We start from the raw sequence: 21,333 nt of genomic DNA, 5'->3' as shown, positions 1-21,333 counted from the left end.
TTGGCAAATAACAGTGCAGTCCCTAGCAAGGGATCTAGAGAGCCTCAAAATTAGCTGCAAATGATTATAGATAATCCCATTATTTGTCAGTAGGGGGTTGTTTAAATAAACTATGGTATGTCCACATGGTGGAATATCACGTATCTGTTAACAAAAAAAAGTTATGGAATTAAACTTCCAGGACATGCAAACAAAACAAAAGAACAACTGAAAAAAAGCTGAGGAGTACAGTTTGTGATATTGATCTGTTCATTGCCTAGTAGTCTCTTGCTGTATAACCACATTAAAACTAGGTGGCCTAAAACATTTTAAGTTATTTATTTATTTATTTATTTATGCTTATGCTTGTGAGTCAGTTGTTCTGCTCTTGGTTGTTCGTATTCATATGTCTGTAGTCAGCAAGCTGCAGACCAGAATGACTAGGCTAGGCTCTCACGGGTTTAGGGATCAGCTGGCCTTAGCTGTTACAACTCATCTCTTCCCCATGTGGTCTCATCCTGCAGCAGATGAGTCTGGATGCTTTCAGAGCAGGGTCAGGGTTCCAAGAGAGGCTCAGAACTGGCACTCTGTTACTTCTGTCACATTACATTGGTCAAAGCAAGTCAGAGGGCCTGGCCAGATTAAGGGGATAAGGAAATAGATCCCACTTCTGATGCATTGCAAAAGGCGTGGCTGCAGAGAGGCCATTATTGGGGACATTCAGCCTAATATCATTATACTTTCTTTGTATAAATGGGGGTGGGATAGGATTTAACATTTGTGTTTGCTCTTCGTACACAGAGAAAGAATGGAAGGATACACAAGAAACCAGTTAAAATGGCTACCTATGAGGTGGGGTTGGGGGGGGGGCGACAGGAGCAAGGACTATTTCTTTTTATATTATATTGATTTCTGAACCATATAAATACATACTTACACATGCCGAAAAGAAAATCATCTGTTTTGCCTCTGCCCCCGAAGATAATTATGTCTAAACCTTCTCAATTGTTTCTTAGTTAGGAGTCTGATTTTTATTTTACTTTGTTTTAATTAATTAAAGATTTTTATTTGTTTGACACAGAGAGGGAGAGTAGAAGCAGGCTTAGCAGCAGAGGTAGAGGGAGAAAAGAGGATGTGGGATTCAGTCTCAGGACCCTGGGATCATGACCTGAGCTGGAGGCAGACCTTTAATGGACTGAGCCCCCCAGGTGCCCCTGATTTTTTTTTTTTTCTTTTTTTTAAAGAAATCGATGTGATGTTCCTTAGTCAGCATGTTTGGAATGATCATTAATTCTGTTGTGTACATGTGAAAGATCTGTATTCATCTCATTTTTTTCTCAGTGATGATAATCAGGAGCGCTGACCATATCTTTTTCCTCCCAAAGTATAGCATAGAAAACATCTCAATGGCCAAAGAAATTCTTAATTTTAGTAGATTTTTAATCTAATTCAAGCAGACATGGAAGAGTATCTACTGTGTACTGGCCATTATTACATATATTATGGTACCGCACATAGTAACCTTGTGTTGGAAGTGTCCTAGGGACAGATGAGGAAAACCATTATCATAGAAGACTAGTAAGTGATAAAGCACTTTTCACATCAGGTTCATTTTTTTACCTAAACACGCTTTCTCCTTGCAGTCCTGGGAGTTGTTCTTTCCAGTTGTCTGGAAAGTCCTCCTAACGTAATTGTGTCTTACTTATCTCATATTTATGCCTTTTCTATTTATAGTTCCATTGTCAGCCTCAAAGTAATTTTTTAAAACTTTAAAGGCAGTTTATAAAGATTTGCAAATGCTCTCATTTGTGGGCTATTTAGCATGTGGGATTCTTCTAATAATGTTTGTCTGGGATTTATGTTTATGTTCAGTATTATTTCTCTTAGAGCTACAGAAGACTTCCACTCTTTAGTTTCATGTCTGATTGTTCACATTCCTGTGTGGGGAGAAAAGAAGCACTGCTGTCACACAGAGAGCTGTTTATTACTGTGTTCTGTTTTTCATTGGTTTTGTGTTTTCATGATCTGCATAGCATATTGCATGATGGAGAAGTAAACATTATTCAGACATACTTTTCCATGTTTGCTCCTCCTCTCTAGCTCAAATTGTTTGTCTCTACAGGATTAGGTGTTAAAGCATCAGTGATCTTGGATATGCATGTGGTCATATGTTTGGATTTTATTTTTTTAAGCCATATATATGCAAATCTTCAAAATTACCAAAGCACAGACTCATGAATGACTAAATTACTAGTTACTTTAAACCTTAAAATCTGCGGGTTGTTTTTTTTTTTAAGATTTTATTTGTTTATTTGACAGAGAGTGAAAGAGCACAAGCAGTGGGAACAAGAGAGAGAAAAGTAGGTTCCCCACTGAGCAGGGAGCCTGATGTGGGGCCTGATCCCAGGACCCCAGGATCATGACCCAAGCCGAAGGCAGACACTCAACCACTGAGCCACCCAGGCACCCCCAAATCTATGTTTAGACTCAAGTTGAACCTTTACGACAGAACTAAGGGTTATTATGAGCTGCTAGGACTGAAGACCTTATTTCTCTTTGATAATCCAAGTAGTGGTGTTTATGGGCTCACAGTTCCCCTTGAGAGAAAGGAATTTCTTGTCTTTGAAGAGTATCTAAGGTTCTCTGGAATTGAAAAAAGCTCAAAGTATGGTTGGTTCATTTAAGGAATTCAGCTAGAATATAAAATACTAGTATCCATTCCATAAAAATGTAGAAATGAAGTCACTGTAACAATGATGACATAAAGGCATGACACAGTCACCAAGCACAGGGTGAAAATGCCTACTTTGTAACTTACCCCTTATCCACCTTCTGAGTAGCTGTTGACTTTGTCAGGTTTATAAACTACTTGGATATATCTCTCACATCTCGAAGGGCCTCATGCCACCCAGCCTCCAACAAAATACCACCTTACGTTGTACTTGATGCTTCTGCAGCTGTTTCTTTGCATGTAATATTGCTGAGGTTAGATAGATTAACTGTTAATAGTATACCCTTTTTCCATGGAAATCAACTGTTAATATTAACTTGGACATGGTTACCTGGCTAGTTAGGTGTGAAATGCAGAACTTGACACTAGGCTCCCTATTTTCTAATCATTTTTCTTTTCTGAGTACCTTCTCTTTAACTCAGCACTAGTCGAGGCATTATCTCTTAACCTTACGTCTTTCCTACCAGGTCGGATTTACTATCTCTTATTTTACATTTGTTGAAAATGACCCAGAAATGTGAAATGATTTGATAAAGCCATGTTGTTTATAAATAAGAATTCACACTGAGTGTCTTCAGTCTCCATACCCATGCTTTTTATATTAGACAATGTTACTAAAACATGAGGAATTACACTAGTGTTGCAGGTTTGTGAGTAGTGATGTGCAAGAGATATGGGTAGTTTTCATCTATAAACAGTACTCTGGGGGCTGGGTTTTGCCCAGTATCCAAGCTTTCAGTTGGTATATAATTCAGTGTTCTGCAGTTGGGCTCAGGCTCCTCTCTGTTTTTCATTCTGCCAAGTGCTGAATGTTAAAACACATCTTCTTGTTAAGTCCTCCTCAGGCCTTTGGCGCCCTTGCTGTAAAGGCAGGTGGTCTGAAGAAAGGCTCCCTCTAGGTTGTTGCACACTGTACACAACACATTATAGTGCGAGACAACTGTCAGTTCCTTCCTTCCCTTTTCCCCCACCCTCCAGAAAGCTGGGCCCCAGATGGAAGAGCTGGAAACGTGTCAACCGTTCTTTGAAGGGCATTGAGAAAAATACTGTCAAGAAGAAAAAGGCAAACGCAACAGCTCATTAGTCCACTAATCAGACAGGACGACCATCAGTTTCACAAAGAAAATGTCCTGGACGGAGAGATGGGAAGAGCTGGCAGAGTGTTGCCCACATGGCTCTCAGATAGTTGCACATTTTGTTAGGGGTTTTGTAACTTGAGGGCATTACTTCCTTGATGGACTTTATGGATTCATTATATCTCTTCCCAAAATATGCCACTGCAAACTGAAACATAAAAATAATATTTAGTGATATTTTCCTCATTAGAACATGCTTATGAATGTGTGAAGATGTGCCTTGTTGCCAGTGTCATGAATGTATTTTGTCTATAGCTATGATCTCACAGAAAGAAAGAAATCTTTGTTTAACATTCTCATTTGAACCTTTGGTGTGTCCATTTCTTGTGCTTTGAATTCACCGTTATTGGAGAATAAATTCATAGTACTTAAGTGAAAGGCTTGGAGTTAACTGTTAGGACCATAGTTCAATTTAAAGGTGATTATGGTGACCCTGGCCCAGTTATTAATCACATATGTAACATGTTCTCTTTAGTGGGGAAAAAACAACCGTGAAGGTATTAGAATATTAAGCCTCAGTACCAGGTCCTATTGATACTAGCTCAGACTTTTTTTTTTTAAGATTTTATTTATTTATTTGACAGAGAGATCACAAGTAGGCAGAGAGGCAGGCAGAGAGAGGGGGAAGGCTCCCTGCTGAGCAGAGAGTGATGCGGGGCTCGATCCCAGGACCCTGAGATCATGACCTGAGCTGAAGACAGAGGTTTAACCCCTGAGCCACCCAGGCGCCCCATAGACCTTTTTTTTTTTTTTTCTTTTTTTTTAAAGCTCAGTGCAGCGCTTAAATCCCCAACCCTGAGATCAAGACCTGAGCTGATGCTTAACTAGCTGAGCCACCCAGGTACTCCAGCCCAAACCTATTTATAATGTCATTAAGTTTAATCTGTTTGATTTCTCTTTCTTAAATTTGTTGTCCACTGTTAATCAAATAGCTGCTTATCAATTGTCCCCATGGTGAAGTAGCTTATGCCTAGTTTAGATTCAGCTCTACTTTTCATCTACTGAGATAACTAGATACCAAAATGATATCTACATTGCTGTTGTCGAGGATGTTGACTCCATCTTTTTCCCCTACTTACTGTAGTTGATATATGTAAAAATTTAATACTTTATCATTTATTTATATATAACTGATTATGATTCTATTTCCATGCCATGCCATTGAATCCTCCTGGCCTAGATAGTCCCTCATTCCCCCCACCCATAATTTGATTGATTTATAAAGAGAAGTAAAAAAAGAATGCAGCTGACATTAGCTAAACTTGTAATCTGGTTTCTTCCTTTCTCAGCTACTATCCTCAATATTAACTTTTAGGTCATGTTACTCCTTGACCTTGCTGGCTTGTTTTAGTTTCCTTTGATTGCCGTAATAAAGTTCTACAAATTCGGTAGCTTAAGACAACAATAATCTCTCACTTTTCAGGAGGCCAGAAGGCCACAGTCAAGGTGTAAGTAGAGTTGATTCCTCCTTGGGACCTCTGAGGAAGAATTTAGTCCATACCTGTCGCCAAGCTTCTGGTGGTTGCTGATAGTCCTTGACATTTCTTGGCTTTATAAATGCACCGCTCCAGTCTCTGCCATCATTGTCCCATTGCATTCTCATTGTGCAGCCATGTCTTCTTTGGGTAGTCTTCCCCCGTGAATGTTTCTTTTCAGCTCTTCTTGTGAGCATATTGTTCATAATGGATTTAGAGCCCACCTACATGATCTTTTCCTCTCAAGATCCTTAAGTACATCTTCGAAGACCCTTTTTCCAAATAAGCAAATGTTCCCTGTTGAAAGGATTAAGAGGTATAGTAGACTCCCACCCCCATCCCTTATCCATAGGGGATACATTCTAAGATCCCAGGGGATAGCTGGAACTGCAGATAGTACCAAACCATATATATATATGTATATTACATTTTTTCCTATATACTTGTAATAAAGCTTAATTTATAAATTAGGCACAGTAAGAGGTTAAGGTTAACAACAGTAAGTAATAATAAAATAGGACAGTTGTAACAATACAGTGTAATAAAAGTTATGTGAATGCTGTTTCTCTTTCATTGTCTCTCTCCCTCTATCACAGTGTCTTATTGTACCATACTTACCCTTCTTTTTGTGATGGTGTGAGATAATAAAATGCCTGTGTGATGAGGTGAATGACATAGGCGTTATGGCCTAGTGTTAGGCTGCCCTTGACCTTCTGACTGTACATCAGAAGGAGATGCGTCTGTTTCCAGACCATGGTTGCCATGACTGCAGATAACTGGAGGTGTGGAAAGTGAAACTTGGCTAAGAGGGAACTACTGTTGATACCTTGTGGGGGCTACCATTCAGCCTGTTAAAATAAGCATCTTCTTCACTTCTCAGTCTCTAGGAAAATGTTTGTATTTGAAATTATTGTCACGATTTTTATTATCTTATAGAAGACTCTGACCTCCATTACTTTTATTCTCTGTAGTTGGTCCTGAGAAAAGAGTGCCAGCAATGCCTGGATCTCCTGTGGAAGTGAAGATACAGTCAAGATCCTCACCTCCCACCATGCCACCCCTGCCACCAGTAAATCCTGGAGGACCCAGGCCAGTGTCATTTACTCCTACAGCATGTGAGATCTCTTCATGTACTTGGGTTTGTGGTTCAGACTGACATTTAGATCTAAGTGACTGTTTGCTGTTAGGCATTCTGTGTATACTGTTCAACATTTTCAAAATAAATTTTAAGATATTTTATATAGGTCACCTGGGTGGCTCACTTGGTTAAGCCACTACCTTCGGCTCAGGCCATGATACCGGAGTCCCGGGATCAAGTCCTGCATCAGGCTTCCAGCTCCACGGGGAGTCTCCTTCTCCCTCTGACCTTCTCTGACCCTCTGACCTTCTCCCCTCTTGTGCTCTCTCTTACTCTTTCTCTCTCTCTCTCAAATAAATCATTAAAAAAAAATAAGATAATTTATATACATAAACACATATACATAGACATACATACACACACATATGGTTACTTCTTTTATAAATTGCTTTTTGCCCTCTGAGAACAGTGCTTAGCTAATTTAGGCATTTAGAAATTTAGTGATCTAAATATTGTTTTCATACTTTGGCTGGTAAGTAGCTATTTTAATTTCTTGGCTCTAAAATGAATTTAAATTACTATATTCAGAGGTGCCTATGTGGCTCAGTTGGTTAAGTTTCTGACTCTTGATTTCCACTCAGGTCTTGATCTCACATTGGTGAGTTCAGGCCCCATGAGCCTACTTGAAAAAACAAACAGACAAATTCTTATATTGATTTATAGGAGTCAAAGTAACTTTCATATAATTACCAAACAACTTCTAAAAGTATGCTTGGGCTATCATGGTAAGGCTTTTGTTTGTTTGTTTGTTTGTTTTTAATTTTTAAGGGAGGGGTAAGGAGGGGAAGGAGGGATGGAGGGAGAGAGAGAGAGAATCTTAAGACGGCTCTGTGCCTAGCATAGGGCTTGACCTCACATCCCTGAGAACATGACCTTTGCCAAAATCAAGAGTCAGAGGCTTAACCAACTGAGCCACCCAGGTGCCCTGGTAAGGCTCTTTACAAAAGAGATTGAGTATTGTGTTAAGTTTGCCGGGGTTGCCATAACAAAATACCATAGACTGGATGGCTTAAACAACAGAAATTTATTTTTTTCACAGTTCTGGAGTAAAGAAGTCCAAGATCAAGGTGTCAGCAGGCTTGATTTCTTCTGAGGCCTCTCTCCTTGGCTTGCAGATAGCTACACTTCCACTGTGTCTTCCCATGGCCTTGCCTCTGCACATGTATACCAGCTGTCCTTTCCTCGTCTTATAAGGACAATAGTCATACTGGATTAGGGACCACCCACATGACCTCATTTAACCTTTAAAAACTCTTGTCTCCAAATATAGTCACACTCTGAGGTACTGGGGATTAGAACTACAACATAGGAATTTGTGGGGGACATAATTTGGTCCATAAGAATTTTATTAACCAGTAAATACATAATAGATGTTCAGCTTTACTAGTCATCAAGGAAATGCAAACTAAAACCCAGTGTAATACTGTCTACATCTGAAAGAAAGTTCAAAATAGGAAAGAATAACCAAGTTTTGGTGAGCATATGTGGCGTTACCTGAACACTTCATACATTGTTTGAGTATGAGAAAATTATCTGGTAGTATTTACCAAAGTTGAATCTTCAGAAATCCTTTATCTCCGTAGTTAGTCCTACACGTGTGTATACTTAAACAAACAAAAATCAGAAGAACACCCAATGTAGAATCTAAATGTTTCGATTTTAATCTGAGTTTTTCTGCCTTTCCATGCCCATACCTCCAGTGCCTCATGACTCTCTTACAGATATTTTGCCTCATAAAGCAGAAGACACTTGCTATTTGTGGAGTGCCCACAGTGCGTCAGAGTACTGTGCTAGGTGCTGTATGCATTTTCTTTTTTAAATGCCGTTACATAAGTTTACACAATTATTTTTGCTCACACATTTGTGGGGTTTGCTTTTGTTATTTTAAAAGACAAGAGAAGAATCTAGGAAGTACAGCTTTAACAGAAGCTTTGATTATTATATTTCCAAAACATTTGAAATTGAGTGAGTGGCAGCTGCAGCAGTCTGAGCCAGAGTGAATGAAATAAAGTTCTATATCCTTTTAAAAATTCTATTTATATCTTAAAGTTATACATCCTTAGATAAAGGTACTGTCTTGAAATGAACAGTTAAATCTAGACTACCATTCACATTTCAAAATAACAGACAGTAGGAATATGTATATGTAAACTCAGCCCTTTTTAACCTCCATATTTGACTGCTTGGTGGTAGATCTGTTTTATTTTGGAAAATGTGCTCATACACTTGAACAAAAGAGACTGAAAAAGCCTGTCTGGTTGTCAGAGTGGCTAAAAAGCACAGTCATGTATTATTTTTATGGGTTTCTTCCAAGGGGGCAGTTCTTCAATGGCTCTTGACCTTTCTGTGAACACAGAGAAATAGCAGATCATTGCAACTAATTTTCTGGATTGCTGAGGTTGAGTGTTAAGCTTTCCCTTCCAATAGTTCTAGTGATCTCTTTTAATGGAAGGTAAAGAAGAAAATGCAACCTCGCTTTCTTAGCCTGTTAGTGGATCATTCAGCAGTTTTTCCCTCAACACTTATACTTCGCTAGCTTATGAACAAAACCCATATATATATGGCATAGGCATTTTACAAAACTTGACTAATTACACTATATACAGATGTATAACACAGTATTCATCAAGAAGTACACAGTCTGTTAAGACAGCGCAAATATAGAGAGAAGTAAGTAACATAGTGGAAGCATCTATAGATAATACAGAGAAGAGTTAAAAAATCGACCAGGGTTTACCTTAATGTGCAGCAACAGAAGCTATTAAAGAATGTTTGTTTCTCTCTCTCTCTCTTTTTTTTTTTTTAAGATTTTATCTATTTTTTTGAGAGAGAGCATGAGCGGGGTAGGGGTTGGGGAAGGAGAGGGAGAAGCAGACTCCCCTGCAGAACAGGGAGTCTGATGTGGGACCCTTGGATAAGGGTAATGATAATGATAATCCCAGGACCCTGGGATTATGACCTGAGCTGAAGGCACACCCTTAATTTAGCAACTGAACCACCCAGGTGCCCAAGAATATTTCTTAATACAGGTGGTCTCTGAGCATACATAAGATGAGGAAGAGTTTGCCAGATCAAATTTGAATCAGGGTCAGTCAAAAAGTAGGAGCAGTAGGGCTGGCTGACCGACTATGACTGGCATGGAGGAAGAAGGGAAGTGGAAGAGTTTTCATGATTAAAGACTTGGCATTGAGCCCAATATAAGTATAAATGTCAGTTCTAAGTTAGGTAAAGATTAAATAATTGGGCTCTTTAAATTTGGCTTAAGTCTTGACTTAAATTGTTTTTGTTTTTAGACATATGTTTTAGTTTTACCTTCTATACTTTCAAGCCTGTGTATGATTAAGTGAAAATCTACTGACACTTAGGCACCAGGTAATTTTATTGCACTGTTCAGTGAAGGAGAAATTTACTTAATACCTCCAAGAACTTAGCTTTAAGGTGGTATCCCAAATTAAAATTTAGCAACAAATGACTAAGAACAATGGGAAAATGGAAGGTCAGTGTCCTCTGTAGTGTCTATAACATGCTTTATTGAGTGACCAAGAATTTGGCAGCATTTATATAGCACTGTTGGGGCACAGAGAAACTGCTGGGCATGAATATTCTGAATGGTCCATGAAATACATATCTTAGTGCAGGAATAGGTCATTAAATCTATAGCCTAGAAAAGTTTCTCCAAAAAAACCAAAAAGAAAAAACAAACAAAAAAAACCCCCACATTTTTCACTTAAACAGAACTCTGGTTTCTGTTCCCATGCTACATTGTAATTGACAATGTAGCATGTATTGTAATGTACAATGTAACTGACTCCTTAACTTCTTTGGAACCCTAAGAGTAGGAAGGAGATGGAACATAAAAGATGTGTGCATGTGTCCAGTCAATGGAAATATGTGTTCTACCAGATTCATCTCATGCAATACCTGTTGCAGGAAGTCTTAACGCTACCTACCCCTGCCCGTAGCAACTGTAGTTAGGTACCCATTCTCCGTATTCTTATAACACTCCATACTCTTCTATTTTAACACGTTTTGTTACTCTGTTAACCACTTTTTACCTGGTGGTCTGTCTCACTATGTATTAGTCTCATTGAAGGCAGAAACAGTTTCTTATATACTCTTAATATGTGCTTTACAAAATTCAGATGAATAAGCAACAGTTAATGCAAACAAGAAGAAATTAACAAAGATCCATGTGATTTGCACTTACACAGTCTTTCATTTTGGCTTTCTTTTATAGTAAGCAATGGCATCAACCATTCTCCTCCTACCCTGAATGGTGCCCCATCACCACCACAGAGATTCAGCAATGGTCCTGCCTCTTCCACATCATCTGCACTAACAAATCAACAATTGCCAGCCACTTGTGGTGCTCGGCAGCTCAGCAAATTGAAACGCTTCCTTACCACTCTGCAACAGTTTGGCAATGACATCTCACCTGAGATTGGGGAGAAGGTGCGGACTCTTGTTCTAGCACTGGTGGTAAGTATAGTGTTGCTATCCACAGCTACTTAAATATGTGGCTCTCAACCTCAGCCAGCAAACCTGTAGCAACATGGCAAAATCTGCAGACTAATACCGTATGTAACCTGTATGGAAGTATAGGACTGTGGGTTTCAATTACGGATAACAGTGTTTATTCAAGAAATAAATCTAGAATATTTACCTTATTTCTTAGGGTGTTGATTTAATTCCAATAAGCAGCTTTGAATTTATGTAAAGACTGAGTTTCAACAGGCCACTGAGGTTCAACCAAGTTAATATAAGGTTTTGTAACTTAATATATTCAGGGTCCAGTGTATTGTTTCCAAACCTAAGAGAAAAGAAAAGCAGGGAATTTAATTTTCAAAACAATAATTTGTAAAATTATAAGTCTCATAGTCTAAATAGTATCAAAGGGATTACATTCTTCAGCTCTTCATGCAAATGGACTTTTCTTTAGAATTTTCAGTGTACACATAATTTTTCTTACTGTACTGAGTGTGGTAATGATTTTCTGACATAGACATCTGGGTGGGGTTTGACTCTTAGTGTATATAAGGAAAGTACTGACAGTTCAGTGTTTTTGTAAATTGAATTCTTCAAGATACACCTCTTGAAAAAAGCACCCCGTGGTCATGCATGTTGGCCTTTACAAATCACAGTACTAAACCTTAATGTTGTAGTTCTCAGAGTGTAATCAGGGCCTCCTGGGATTTCCCGAGACCCATCCAGGAAGTCCAGGACGTCAAAATTCTTTTCTTCACCCCTCTCTTTTTTAAAGATAGTTAGGTAGAATGATTGATTTTTAAGATTTTATTTATTTATTTGACAGACAGAGATCATAAGTAGGGAGAGAGGTAGGCAGAGAGAGGAAGGGAAGCAGACTCCCTGCTGAGCAGAGAGCCGGACATGGGGCTTGATCCCAGGACCCTGGGTTCATGACCTGAGCCAAAAGCAGAGGCTTTAACCCACTGAGCCATCCAGGTGCCCCAAGATTTATTTATTTATTTATTTGAGAGAGAGAGAGAGAGAGAGAGAGAGAGTGCGCGCGTGCGCCTGAATGGGAGGGACAGAGGGAGAGGGGGAGAGAGCCTGAAGTAGACTCTGCTGGTTGCAAAACCCTTTGCAGGGCTCGATCTCACAATCTTGAGATCAGGACCTGAGCCAAAACTGAGAGTCAGATGCTCAACCAACTGTGCCACCCAAGTGCCCTTGTTTTCATAATAATACTAAGATGTGGATCAACTGGGTGCACAGTCAGTTAAGCGTCTGACTCTTGATCTCAGGGTCATGAGTTCAAACCGTGCATTGGGCTCCACATTGGGCGTGCAGCCTACCTAAAAATAATAAAATAGTAGTACTAAGATGTTACTTGTCTTTTCATTCTTACTTTATCCTGAGCATATCATGGAATTTTCTAGAAGCTGCATAATATAGGTTGATGCAGTGGATTAAATGCAGAAGTAAATAGGAGAACCCACGTGTCTTTTCATAACCTAGATAGTAAAAAGACTTGCAAAACTGTAATGACAGTGCTATTCTTACTACATTTTGGGGAAAATATAATTATTTTGAAATGGGTTAATAATAAATAGTTTTCAAGTACTCAACTTTAAATTTTTAATACTGGGATTTTTTTTTTTAAAGATTTTATTTATTTATTTGTCAGAGAGTGAGCACAGGCAGAGGCAGAGGGAGAAGCAGACTCCCTGCTGAGCAAGGAGCCCGATATCGGACTCGATCCCACGACGCTGGGATCATGACCTGGGCCGAAGGCAGCCACTTAACCAACTGAGCCACCCGGGCATCCCATAATATTGGGATTATTGAATTAGAGGGAGTCTGAGGTCTAGAAGTTGAAGAACCACTACCCTTGGGGGCACCTGGGTGGCTCACTCAGTTAAGCGTATGCCTTTGGCTCAAGTCATGATCCCAGTGTCCTGGGATTGGGTTCCCTGCTCATTGGGGGCCTGCTCCCTCTCTTGCTTCCACTCCCCCTGCTTGTGTTCTCTCTCTGTGTGTCAAATAAATAAATAAAATCTTTAAGAAAAAAAAACCTTAGGGGCGCCTGGGTGGCTCAGTGGGTTAAAGCCTCTGCCTTTGGCTCAGGTCATGATCCCAGGGTCCTGGGATCGAGCCCCGCATTGGGCTCTCTGCTCAGCAGGGAGCCTGCTTCCTCTCTCTGCCTGCTTCTCTGCCTACTTGTGATCTTTGTCTGTCAAATAAATAAATAAAATCTTTTAAAAAAAAAAAAAAACCTTAAAAACAAAAGAACTGCTACCTTAAAAGATTTCTGTCTTAGTTTAGAAGAAACAACTTTCATACAAGGCAGAATACAATAAATTACTTTTTCATGATTTCAAATTCAGTCCCTTTTGTATTTTAGAGCTGAGGTTGTTCATTTTCATAGGTATTTTATTACAGGAATATGGCACAATTTGTACTTTTTGCTCTTGATGCACATTGGAGTTTGAATTTTGACGCAGTGTCAGGAACTCAGTACCACTCAGGTTCTGAGATTTGTTAAATGAATTCATAGGACTTAGGATATAGTTCTACTCACAACTAATACTTACTACATTATGTAAGCATAAGGTTACACAGCTGGATCATAAAGGAGATCCAGGAATCCATAAAGGAGATTCCATACTGTTGGAATCTGGACAAATCTATCTACAGGCTTCCTTATGCTTTTTCTCTTAAATGAATGATCACACAGCTCACTCTTCCCCCAGCAGTGAAAATGCAGCAACATATGTGTGATGTTTTTGCCTACAGAAGCCTATTAGAGACTTAGTGCCCAAGGTTTTTACTAGAATCTGGGTACATAGGCACTGCTTGCCAGCACCTACTGAAATTTCAGATTTCTAGAAGGAAAATCAGTATTAAGCAGAAACCATATTGTTTGCAAAAACAGTCTCTGCATAGTCAGCCACCTTTATCAGTTAGGAAAGCTTTTGGGGGGGGGTGTTTTTTTGTTTTGTTTTGGGGGAAAAAGTGTTTTTGGTCAAATTTTACACTACTGAATCTGAGAAGTAAAATTGGACTTAACTGTCAAAATGAGTTTGAACGTAATTGGAAGCAAAGTCTTAAACATCAGATTGTCATACCAATTCTAGCAACAGATTACTTTAAGTGAGCCTATGGTTGAAGGTAACTTGAGAGTAAAAGGAAAAAATAATAAGGGTGCCTGTATGGCTCAGTTGGTTAAGCAGCTACTTTCAGCTCAGGTCATGATCCTATGGTTCTGGGCTCAAGTCTTGCGTTGGGCTCTCTGCTCATTGGGGAGCCTGCTTCTCCCGCTCCCTCTGTGATCTTTCTCGTTTTCAGTCTCTCAAATAAATAAATTAAATCTTTAAATAACAAGAAAGGTAGACCTCATTTGCAAAAAAATAAAAAAAAATTTTAGTACAGAAGTATTTATATGTAGGTGTAGCCAATTATCTACTTTAAATGGCCATGCTTGGGTTATTTTTCTCATGCTGTCATTAGTAGGTGGTAAAAATCCATGTAAAAAATTTTGCCAACTTACCCATTTTTAAGTGTGCAATTCAGTGATACGAGTATATTCATGGTTGTGCAGCCCTCATTACTATCCACCTCAAGAACTCTTTTTTTTTTTTTTTAAGATTTTATTTATTTATTTGACAGAGAGAGATCACAAGTAGGCAGAAAGGCAGGCAGGGAGAGAGAGGAGGAAGCAGGATCCCCGTCGAACAGAGAACCCCATGTGGGGCTCCATCCCAGGACCCTGGGATCATGACCTGAGCCGAAGGCAGAGGCTCTAACCCACTGAGCCACCCAGGTGCCCTTATACTGGCATTTATTTTTTTAAGATTTTATTTATTTATTTGACAGATAGCGATCACAAGTAGGCAGAGAGGCAGGCAGAGAGAGAGAGAGAGAGGAGAAAGCAGTCTCCCTGCTGAGCAGAGAGCCCGATGTGGGGCTCGATCCCAGGACTCTGGGATCATGACCTGAGTTGAAGGCAGAGGCTTTAACCCAACTGAGCCACCCAGGTGCCCCTATACTGACATTTTTATAAAGATTAGTGACCCAGTCTGTTTAGGCTGTTAGATACCAAACACGGGGTGAGTAATAAACAACAGTCATTTATCTTACAGTTCTGGAGGTCAGTAAGTGGTGCCATACATTTTGTATTCAGTGAGAGCCCACTCCTGACTTTTAGATGGCAGTCTTGTAAGTGTGTCCTCACAGGGCCAAAGGAGCAAGGGAGATCTCTCAAGCTCCGTCTCTTTAAAAAAAAAAAAAAAAAAATCCTTTATTTATGTATTTGATGGAGAGAGAGAGAGATCACAAGTAGGCAAAGAGTCAGGCAGAGAGAGGGGAAGGGTAGCAGGCTCCCCACCGAGCAGAGAGCCCAATGTGGGGCTCGATCCCAGGATTCTGGGATCATGACCTGAGCCGAAGTCAGAGGCTTTAACCCACTGAGCCACCCAGGCGTCCCAAGATTTCCTTTTTTTATTTGACAGAGAGAGTACAAGCAAGGGTAGTAGGAGAGAGAGAAGCAGGCTTCCGGCTGAGCAGGGAGCCGGATGCAGGGCTTGATTCCAGGACCTTGGGATCATGACCTGAGCCAAAGACAGATGCTTAATCAGCTGAGCCACCCAGGTGCCCTTCAGGGTCTCTTTTGTAAGGGCACTAATGCCATTCCTAAGAGCTCTGCCCTCATGACCTAATCATCTTCCAAAGGCTCCACCTCTAAATATGAACACATACGAATATGGAGAATTGTAGGTTTCAACCTATAGATTTTGAGGGGTCACAAACATTCAGAATATCTAGAGCAATTGTTACTGAAACCATAAATTTATTTGGAGGAGATGCAGAAAAAGAAATCTTTGTTAAATTTAATACCCATTCATTGTTTTTTAGAAAGCATTAAAACAATTACTGCAGGAACTTTCTTAATCTAATGATAGTTACTGTCTAACAAAAAAACCAAGCCTTACACTGGTAAGATTTAGAAAGCTTCCCTGTGATAGCAGGAATCAGATAAGAATGTCTCTTCCAAAAAAAAAAAAAAAAAAAAAGAGAAAGAATGTCCCTTCTCTCTTCTATTCAGTGTGGTCTTGAATATTCTAACCCAGCAAATAAGATAAAAAGGTTGGTGAGAGATGAATAAAACTGTCATTATTCATAGATCAAATGGTTATCTTATGTGTGTGGTTTTTAAAGTCACCACTCTGTATTTTGTGTGGCTTTGTTGCCATCTTGTTGAACACTTCGTTTAACTTGGAGGAGAATGAACATCTTTAGATTGTTATGTTTCAGGGGCACCTAGGTGGCTCAGTTGGTTAAGTGTCTGTCTTCAGCTCAGGTCATGATCCCAGGGTCCTGGGATTGAGCACCACGTCCTGCACCCTGCTCAGCAGGGAGTGTGCTTCTCCTCCTTCCTCTGACCTTCCCCCATGCTCTCACTTATACATGCTCTCTCTTTCTCAAATGAATAAATGAAGAATTTTAAAAAAGAAGAAAGTCTTATTTAAAAAGTATGGTTAAGGAGCACCTGGATGGCTCAGTGAGTTAAAGCCTCTGCCTTTGGCTCAGATCACGATCCCAGGGTCCTGGGATCGAGCCCCGCATCCAGCTTTGCTCAGCAGGGAGCCTGCTCCCCCCACCGCCCCCGCCTTCTCTCTCTGCCTGCTTCTCTGCCTACTTGTGATCTCTCTCTCTCTGTCAAATAAATAAACAAAACCTTTTAAAAGTATGGTTAAGATTTAGGCAGGCAGATGTAAATGGAACAGTTGTTCCATGTGGAGGAGGCAAGTAAGAAAAGACTACAGTTAGGTACCTGGAGTATAGTTCACCTGTGTGAATTTCATGTTTCTGGTATGTAACAAATAGAGTGCTGGTAGTCCCTAACTGTTCCAGGAGGCAAACATGCTCAATTTCTAATGCAAGGTAAAGGGGAATGTTCCCTATTCTACGTAGACTATGCATTCTGGAGGGCAGTTTGGCAAATTCCAGGTACCTTAAACTAGGTAGTTCCTCTGACTAAATATTTTCTCACCTTGAAGTTCATCCTAAGAAAATAATCACTGTAGGGGCGCCTGGGTGGCTCAGTGAGTTAAAGCCTCTGCCTTTGGCTCTGGTCATTATCTCAGGGTCTTGGGATCCAGCCCCGCATCTGGCTCTATGCTTAGCAGGGAACCTGCTTCCCCCCACCCCATCCCCGCCCCGCCTGCTTGTGATCTCTCTTTCTCTGTCAAATAAATAAATGAAATCTTTTTTAAAAAAGAAAGAAAATAATCATTGTACACCAAGATCATTGGTTCAACAGTATTTATAATGACCAAAAAAAAAAAAAAATTTGAAACCAGTTAAATGTTCTGTAAAATCCTATGTAAATTGCAGTACATCAATTCAGTTGGATATGACATGGTCATGAAATATCAAGGCACAGGGGCGCCTGGGTGGCTCAGTGGGTTAGGCCTCTGCCTTCGGCTCGGGTCATGATCTCAGGGTCCTGAGATCGAGTCCCACATGTGGCTCTCTGCTTGGCAGGGAGCCTGCTTCCTCCTCTCTCTCTCTCTGCCTGCCTCTCTGCCTGCTTGTGGTCTCTCTCTGTCAAATATATAAATAAAATCTTAAAAAAAAAAAAAAGAAATATCAAGGCACAATTTGAAGGTATACTTCTTCGTATTCCTCCTGACAAATAGAGCAAGAAATCTTGAACAGTATATAGAAAACAAAAATAATGAAGACTCTGAAAGGTAGCAGATATGCTAGTGACCTTGTGACCCAAGGAAGTACATAGCAGTGAGTTCTCTAAGTTCCCTGTTTTCATCATACATCCAGAACTGTGGTCTGTAAAAGCTAGTAACCCAGAAACACTTAAGAGCACAAACTACAACAATAACGAAAACGCTTTTTCCTGCCAGAGGATCAAGAAAGAAGCGACCAGATAAGATAAAAATCTTACAGACAATATGTGTACACTATGGCAGCCAACACCTTAGGAAGAACTGCAGTAATGGATATAGCCTTCCCTTTCCCATCAGAGGCCCAGTGGGGAACCCAGACTCCTACCCCTTGCCAGCAATAATGTATCGCTCTTCGCCTCTCCAAATCAATAGAGGTTGAGTGGGGAACCTGGGATTATACCCTAAAAAGGATTCTCCTTTTTTCAGAGGAGGATTCCAAAACAGAAGTCAAAGATAAGATCCAGAGTCTTACAACAAAGAACTCAAAATGTCCAGAATACAATAGAAAATGATTTATACAAAGAACCAGGACCATCTCAACTGGAATGAAAAAAAAAAAAAAACAAAACAAAAAAACAGCCAATCAACAGATACCAACTAAGCTGACACAGATGTTTGCACAGCATCATAAAATGCTCCAGTGAGAATTATGAACACAAATGAAAAAATACAAAGGCTCTGCAGATTTAAAAAAAGAAGATAGAAAAAAGTAAGTGGAAATTTTAGAACAAAAATACGATAAATTAAAAACAGCAGTGGACTCAACGGTAAAATGGAGAGGAAAAACAATGAAAAATAATTACTATTCTATGCAATAGAGTGAAAAGGACTTAAAATAAAATGAACAAAACCTCAGAGACCTAAAAGAATAAAACAGAAGATCTGAGTCACAGTAGGAGAGAAGAATGTATGGGGCTGAAATAATGACTGAATTTGCCGAAATTTGACAAAAGACCTAAATCTGCAGATTGAAAAAAGCAACACAGACCTCAAATAAGATTACCCCCTCCCCCAAAGACAAAATCTTGAAAGCATATAGAGGGAAACTCTTACCTATAAAGGAAAAATTCTAGTGACAGTGGCATTTTTCAAATGCTGAAAGAAAAGAACTGTCAACCCACAATACTACATACATCAAAAATACACTTCTGGAGTGATCAAAATATTCTCTTAGTTGAAGTAAAACTAAGAGAAATTGTGTCTAAGCAGACCTCCCCTAAAAGAGTGGCTTAAAGAAGATCCTGAAGTAGAAAGAAAATGAGAAAAGAAGCAATCTTTTTTTTTTTTTTTAAGTTTTAAAATTTGTGAGAGAGCACAAGTAAGGGGAGCAACAGGCAGAGGCAGGGGGAGAAGCAGGCTCCCTGCTGAGCAAGGAGCCTCATGGGGGATTTAATCCCAGGACTCTGGGATCATGACCTGAGCAGAAGGCAGCAGCTTAACTGACTGAGCCACCCAGGCTCCTGAAAAGAAGCAATCTTGAAATATCACAGTAGATGAAGGAAAAATGGAAAGAGCAAAAATAAAAGTCAGTACAGTAGATTTTCCTTCTTGAGTTTCCTAAAGTGTGGTGGTTGAAGCAAATTCACGACATTGTCTGTGATATGGTTGTGTGTGTGTGTGTGTGTGTGTGTGTGTGTGTGTGTGTGTGTGTGTATAAAGGAAATACTTAAGACAATTATATTCTAAACCAGACAGCATAAAGGCAGACAAGGTTTCTGTACTTCTGTATCTTTTTAATTATTTATTTATTTGAGAGAAAGTGAGCGAGAGCATAAGCAGAGGAACAGGAGGAATAGCAGAGGGAGAGGGAGAAGCAGACTCTCTGCTAAGCAGAGAGCCAGTCAGGTGCTGGGCTCAATCCCAGGACACTGGGATCATGACCTGAGCCCAAGGCAGACGCTTAGACAGTTGAGCCACCCAGGCACCCCTCTACACTTCTGTATCTTGACTTCCATGATGATTACATGGAATACACAATGTGCACTAAAGTGACAGAGAATTATATACACATTTCACCAGTGTTTTTCCCTCAGTGATATTCCAATGCAGGTATAGAAAATGTAACCAGTGGGGGAACCTCTCTATTGTTTTTACAACTTCTATGATCGTATTTATCTCAAAATTTTATTTTATTTATTTATTTTTTTAAAGATTTTATTTATTTATTTGTCAGAGAGAGTGAGCACAGGCAGAGGCAGAGGGAGAAGCGGGCTCCCTGCTGAGCAAGGAGCAGGACGCTGGGATCATGACCTGAGCCAAACGCAGCCGCTTAACCAACTGAGCCACCCAGGCGTCCCTATCTCAAAATTTTAAAAAATAAATGTTATTCAGTGGCCTGTGTATACCCACTGTCTTCTAAGACCACTGTAGGTCTTGCCCTTGTGATCCAGAGACCAGATTCCCTGACATTTTACATTCTTTTCTCTGTGAGAAGCATCTTTTCCAAGGCTGTATTTTTACTTCTTAGGGTGGACACTTCTGTAAAGCCTTCCTTGTTCCCCTAAGTCTGATTCAAGCATGTCTTCTCTGTGTGCCAGTAGTCTCCTGCTCACATATGTATCAATCAAACTGTAATGAATAGCTTGCTTGTCTGTTTTCCTGCTACACCGTGAGTTTTAAAAAAAAAACCATGCTGGGATGCCTGGATGACTCAGTTAAGCATCGGCCTTTGACTCAGGTCATGATCCCAGGGTCCTGGGATTGAATCCTGTGCTGGGCACCTTGCTCAGTGAGGAGCCAGCTTCTCCCTCTCCCTCTACCTGCCACTCTGCCTACTTGTGCTCTCTTTCTCTGTCAAATAAAATCTTTTTTTAAAAAATACAGGGACGCCTGGGTGGCTCAGTTGGTGGGGCGGCTGCCTTCAGCTCGGGTCATGATCCCAGGGTCCTGGGATTGAGTCCCACATTGGGCTCCTTGCTCAGCAGGGAGCCTGCTTCTCCCTCTGCCTCCGCCTGCCACTCTGTCTGCCTGTGCTCACTCTCTCTGACAAATAAATAAATAAAATCTTTAAAAAAACAAATTAAAAAAACCAAAAACCATGCTCTTAAATTAAATGACTGAAGGAGAGGGAAGGATAATGGGACAGTGGCTTATCATTCGTCGCAGAGGATTGCCCTGCATCTACTGTATATATAGTCCTGAGTCGGTTTCTGTGGCCTAAGTCATTGTTTATCTGACCACACAGCTCATTCTTTCCCTTTGTCCATCCAGAAGAAAGTTTAAATCAGTCATATAATTTTTTTCATATATTTACTCTATTCGTGTCTACTTTTTGAGGCCTGATTGCATTCAGTGCAGTAGGAAAAGAATGTTCTTTTTATTCCTGATTAGCCGTACCTTTGGTTGCATTGTAGAAAAGTCATGTACTTAAAACAGAATGAGTTAAATTTTAGAAGAATCTTGGTGTGTGGCAGGCACCTGAGTGGCTCAGTCTGTTAAGCTTCCAACCCTTTCTGCTCAGGTCATGATGTCAGGGTTGTGAAATCCATCTGCATGGTGCTCTGCACTCAGTGGGGAGTCTGCTTCCCCTCTCCTTCTGCCCCACTGCCCCCCAGCTCATATACTCTTTCTCTCTCTCTCTCTCATAAATAAGTCTTCTAAAAAATAAATTCTCTTAGTGTCGAATGAGGTACACTTCAAATATTTTCATATAGCATGGTTAAATTTG

The 21,333-nt window shown here is 40.0% G+C and overlaps 1 protein-coding gene across 1 annotated transcript in view; it reads left to right on the top strand.

The window, feature by feature from the left end:
• Positions 1 to 18,796, top strand: part of LOC308349045 (protein CBFA2T2-like) — a gene marked incomplete at its 5' end in the record, with an annotated part of 139,576 nt that extends 120,780 nt beyond the window's left edge. The window contains 3 exons of the mRNA XM_080813590.1: positions 6,293 to 6,436; positions 10,697 to 10,938; positions 18,093 to 18,796. Of these exons, the coding sequence (XP_080669716.1) occupies positions 6,293 to 6,436; positions 10,697 to 10,938; positions 18,093 to 18,215 (509 nt within the window). The 3' untranslated portion in view covers positions 18,216 to 18,796. The remainder of the gene's footprint in view (positions 1 to 6,292; positions 6,437 to 10,696; positions 10,939 to 18,092) is intronic.
• Positions 18,797 to 21,333: the final 2,537 nt, after the last annotated feature.

This window comes from Martes martes (genome assembly GCF_963455335.1).
Source record: "Martes martes genome assembly, chromosome: 9".
NCBI lineage: Eukaryota > Metazoa > Chordata > Mammalia > Carnivora > Mustelidae > Martes > Martes martes.
This window is presented reverse-complemented; position numbering and strand designations above follow the sequence as displayed.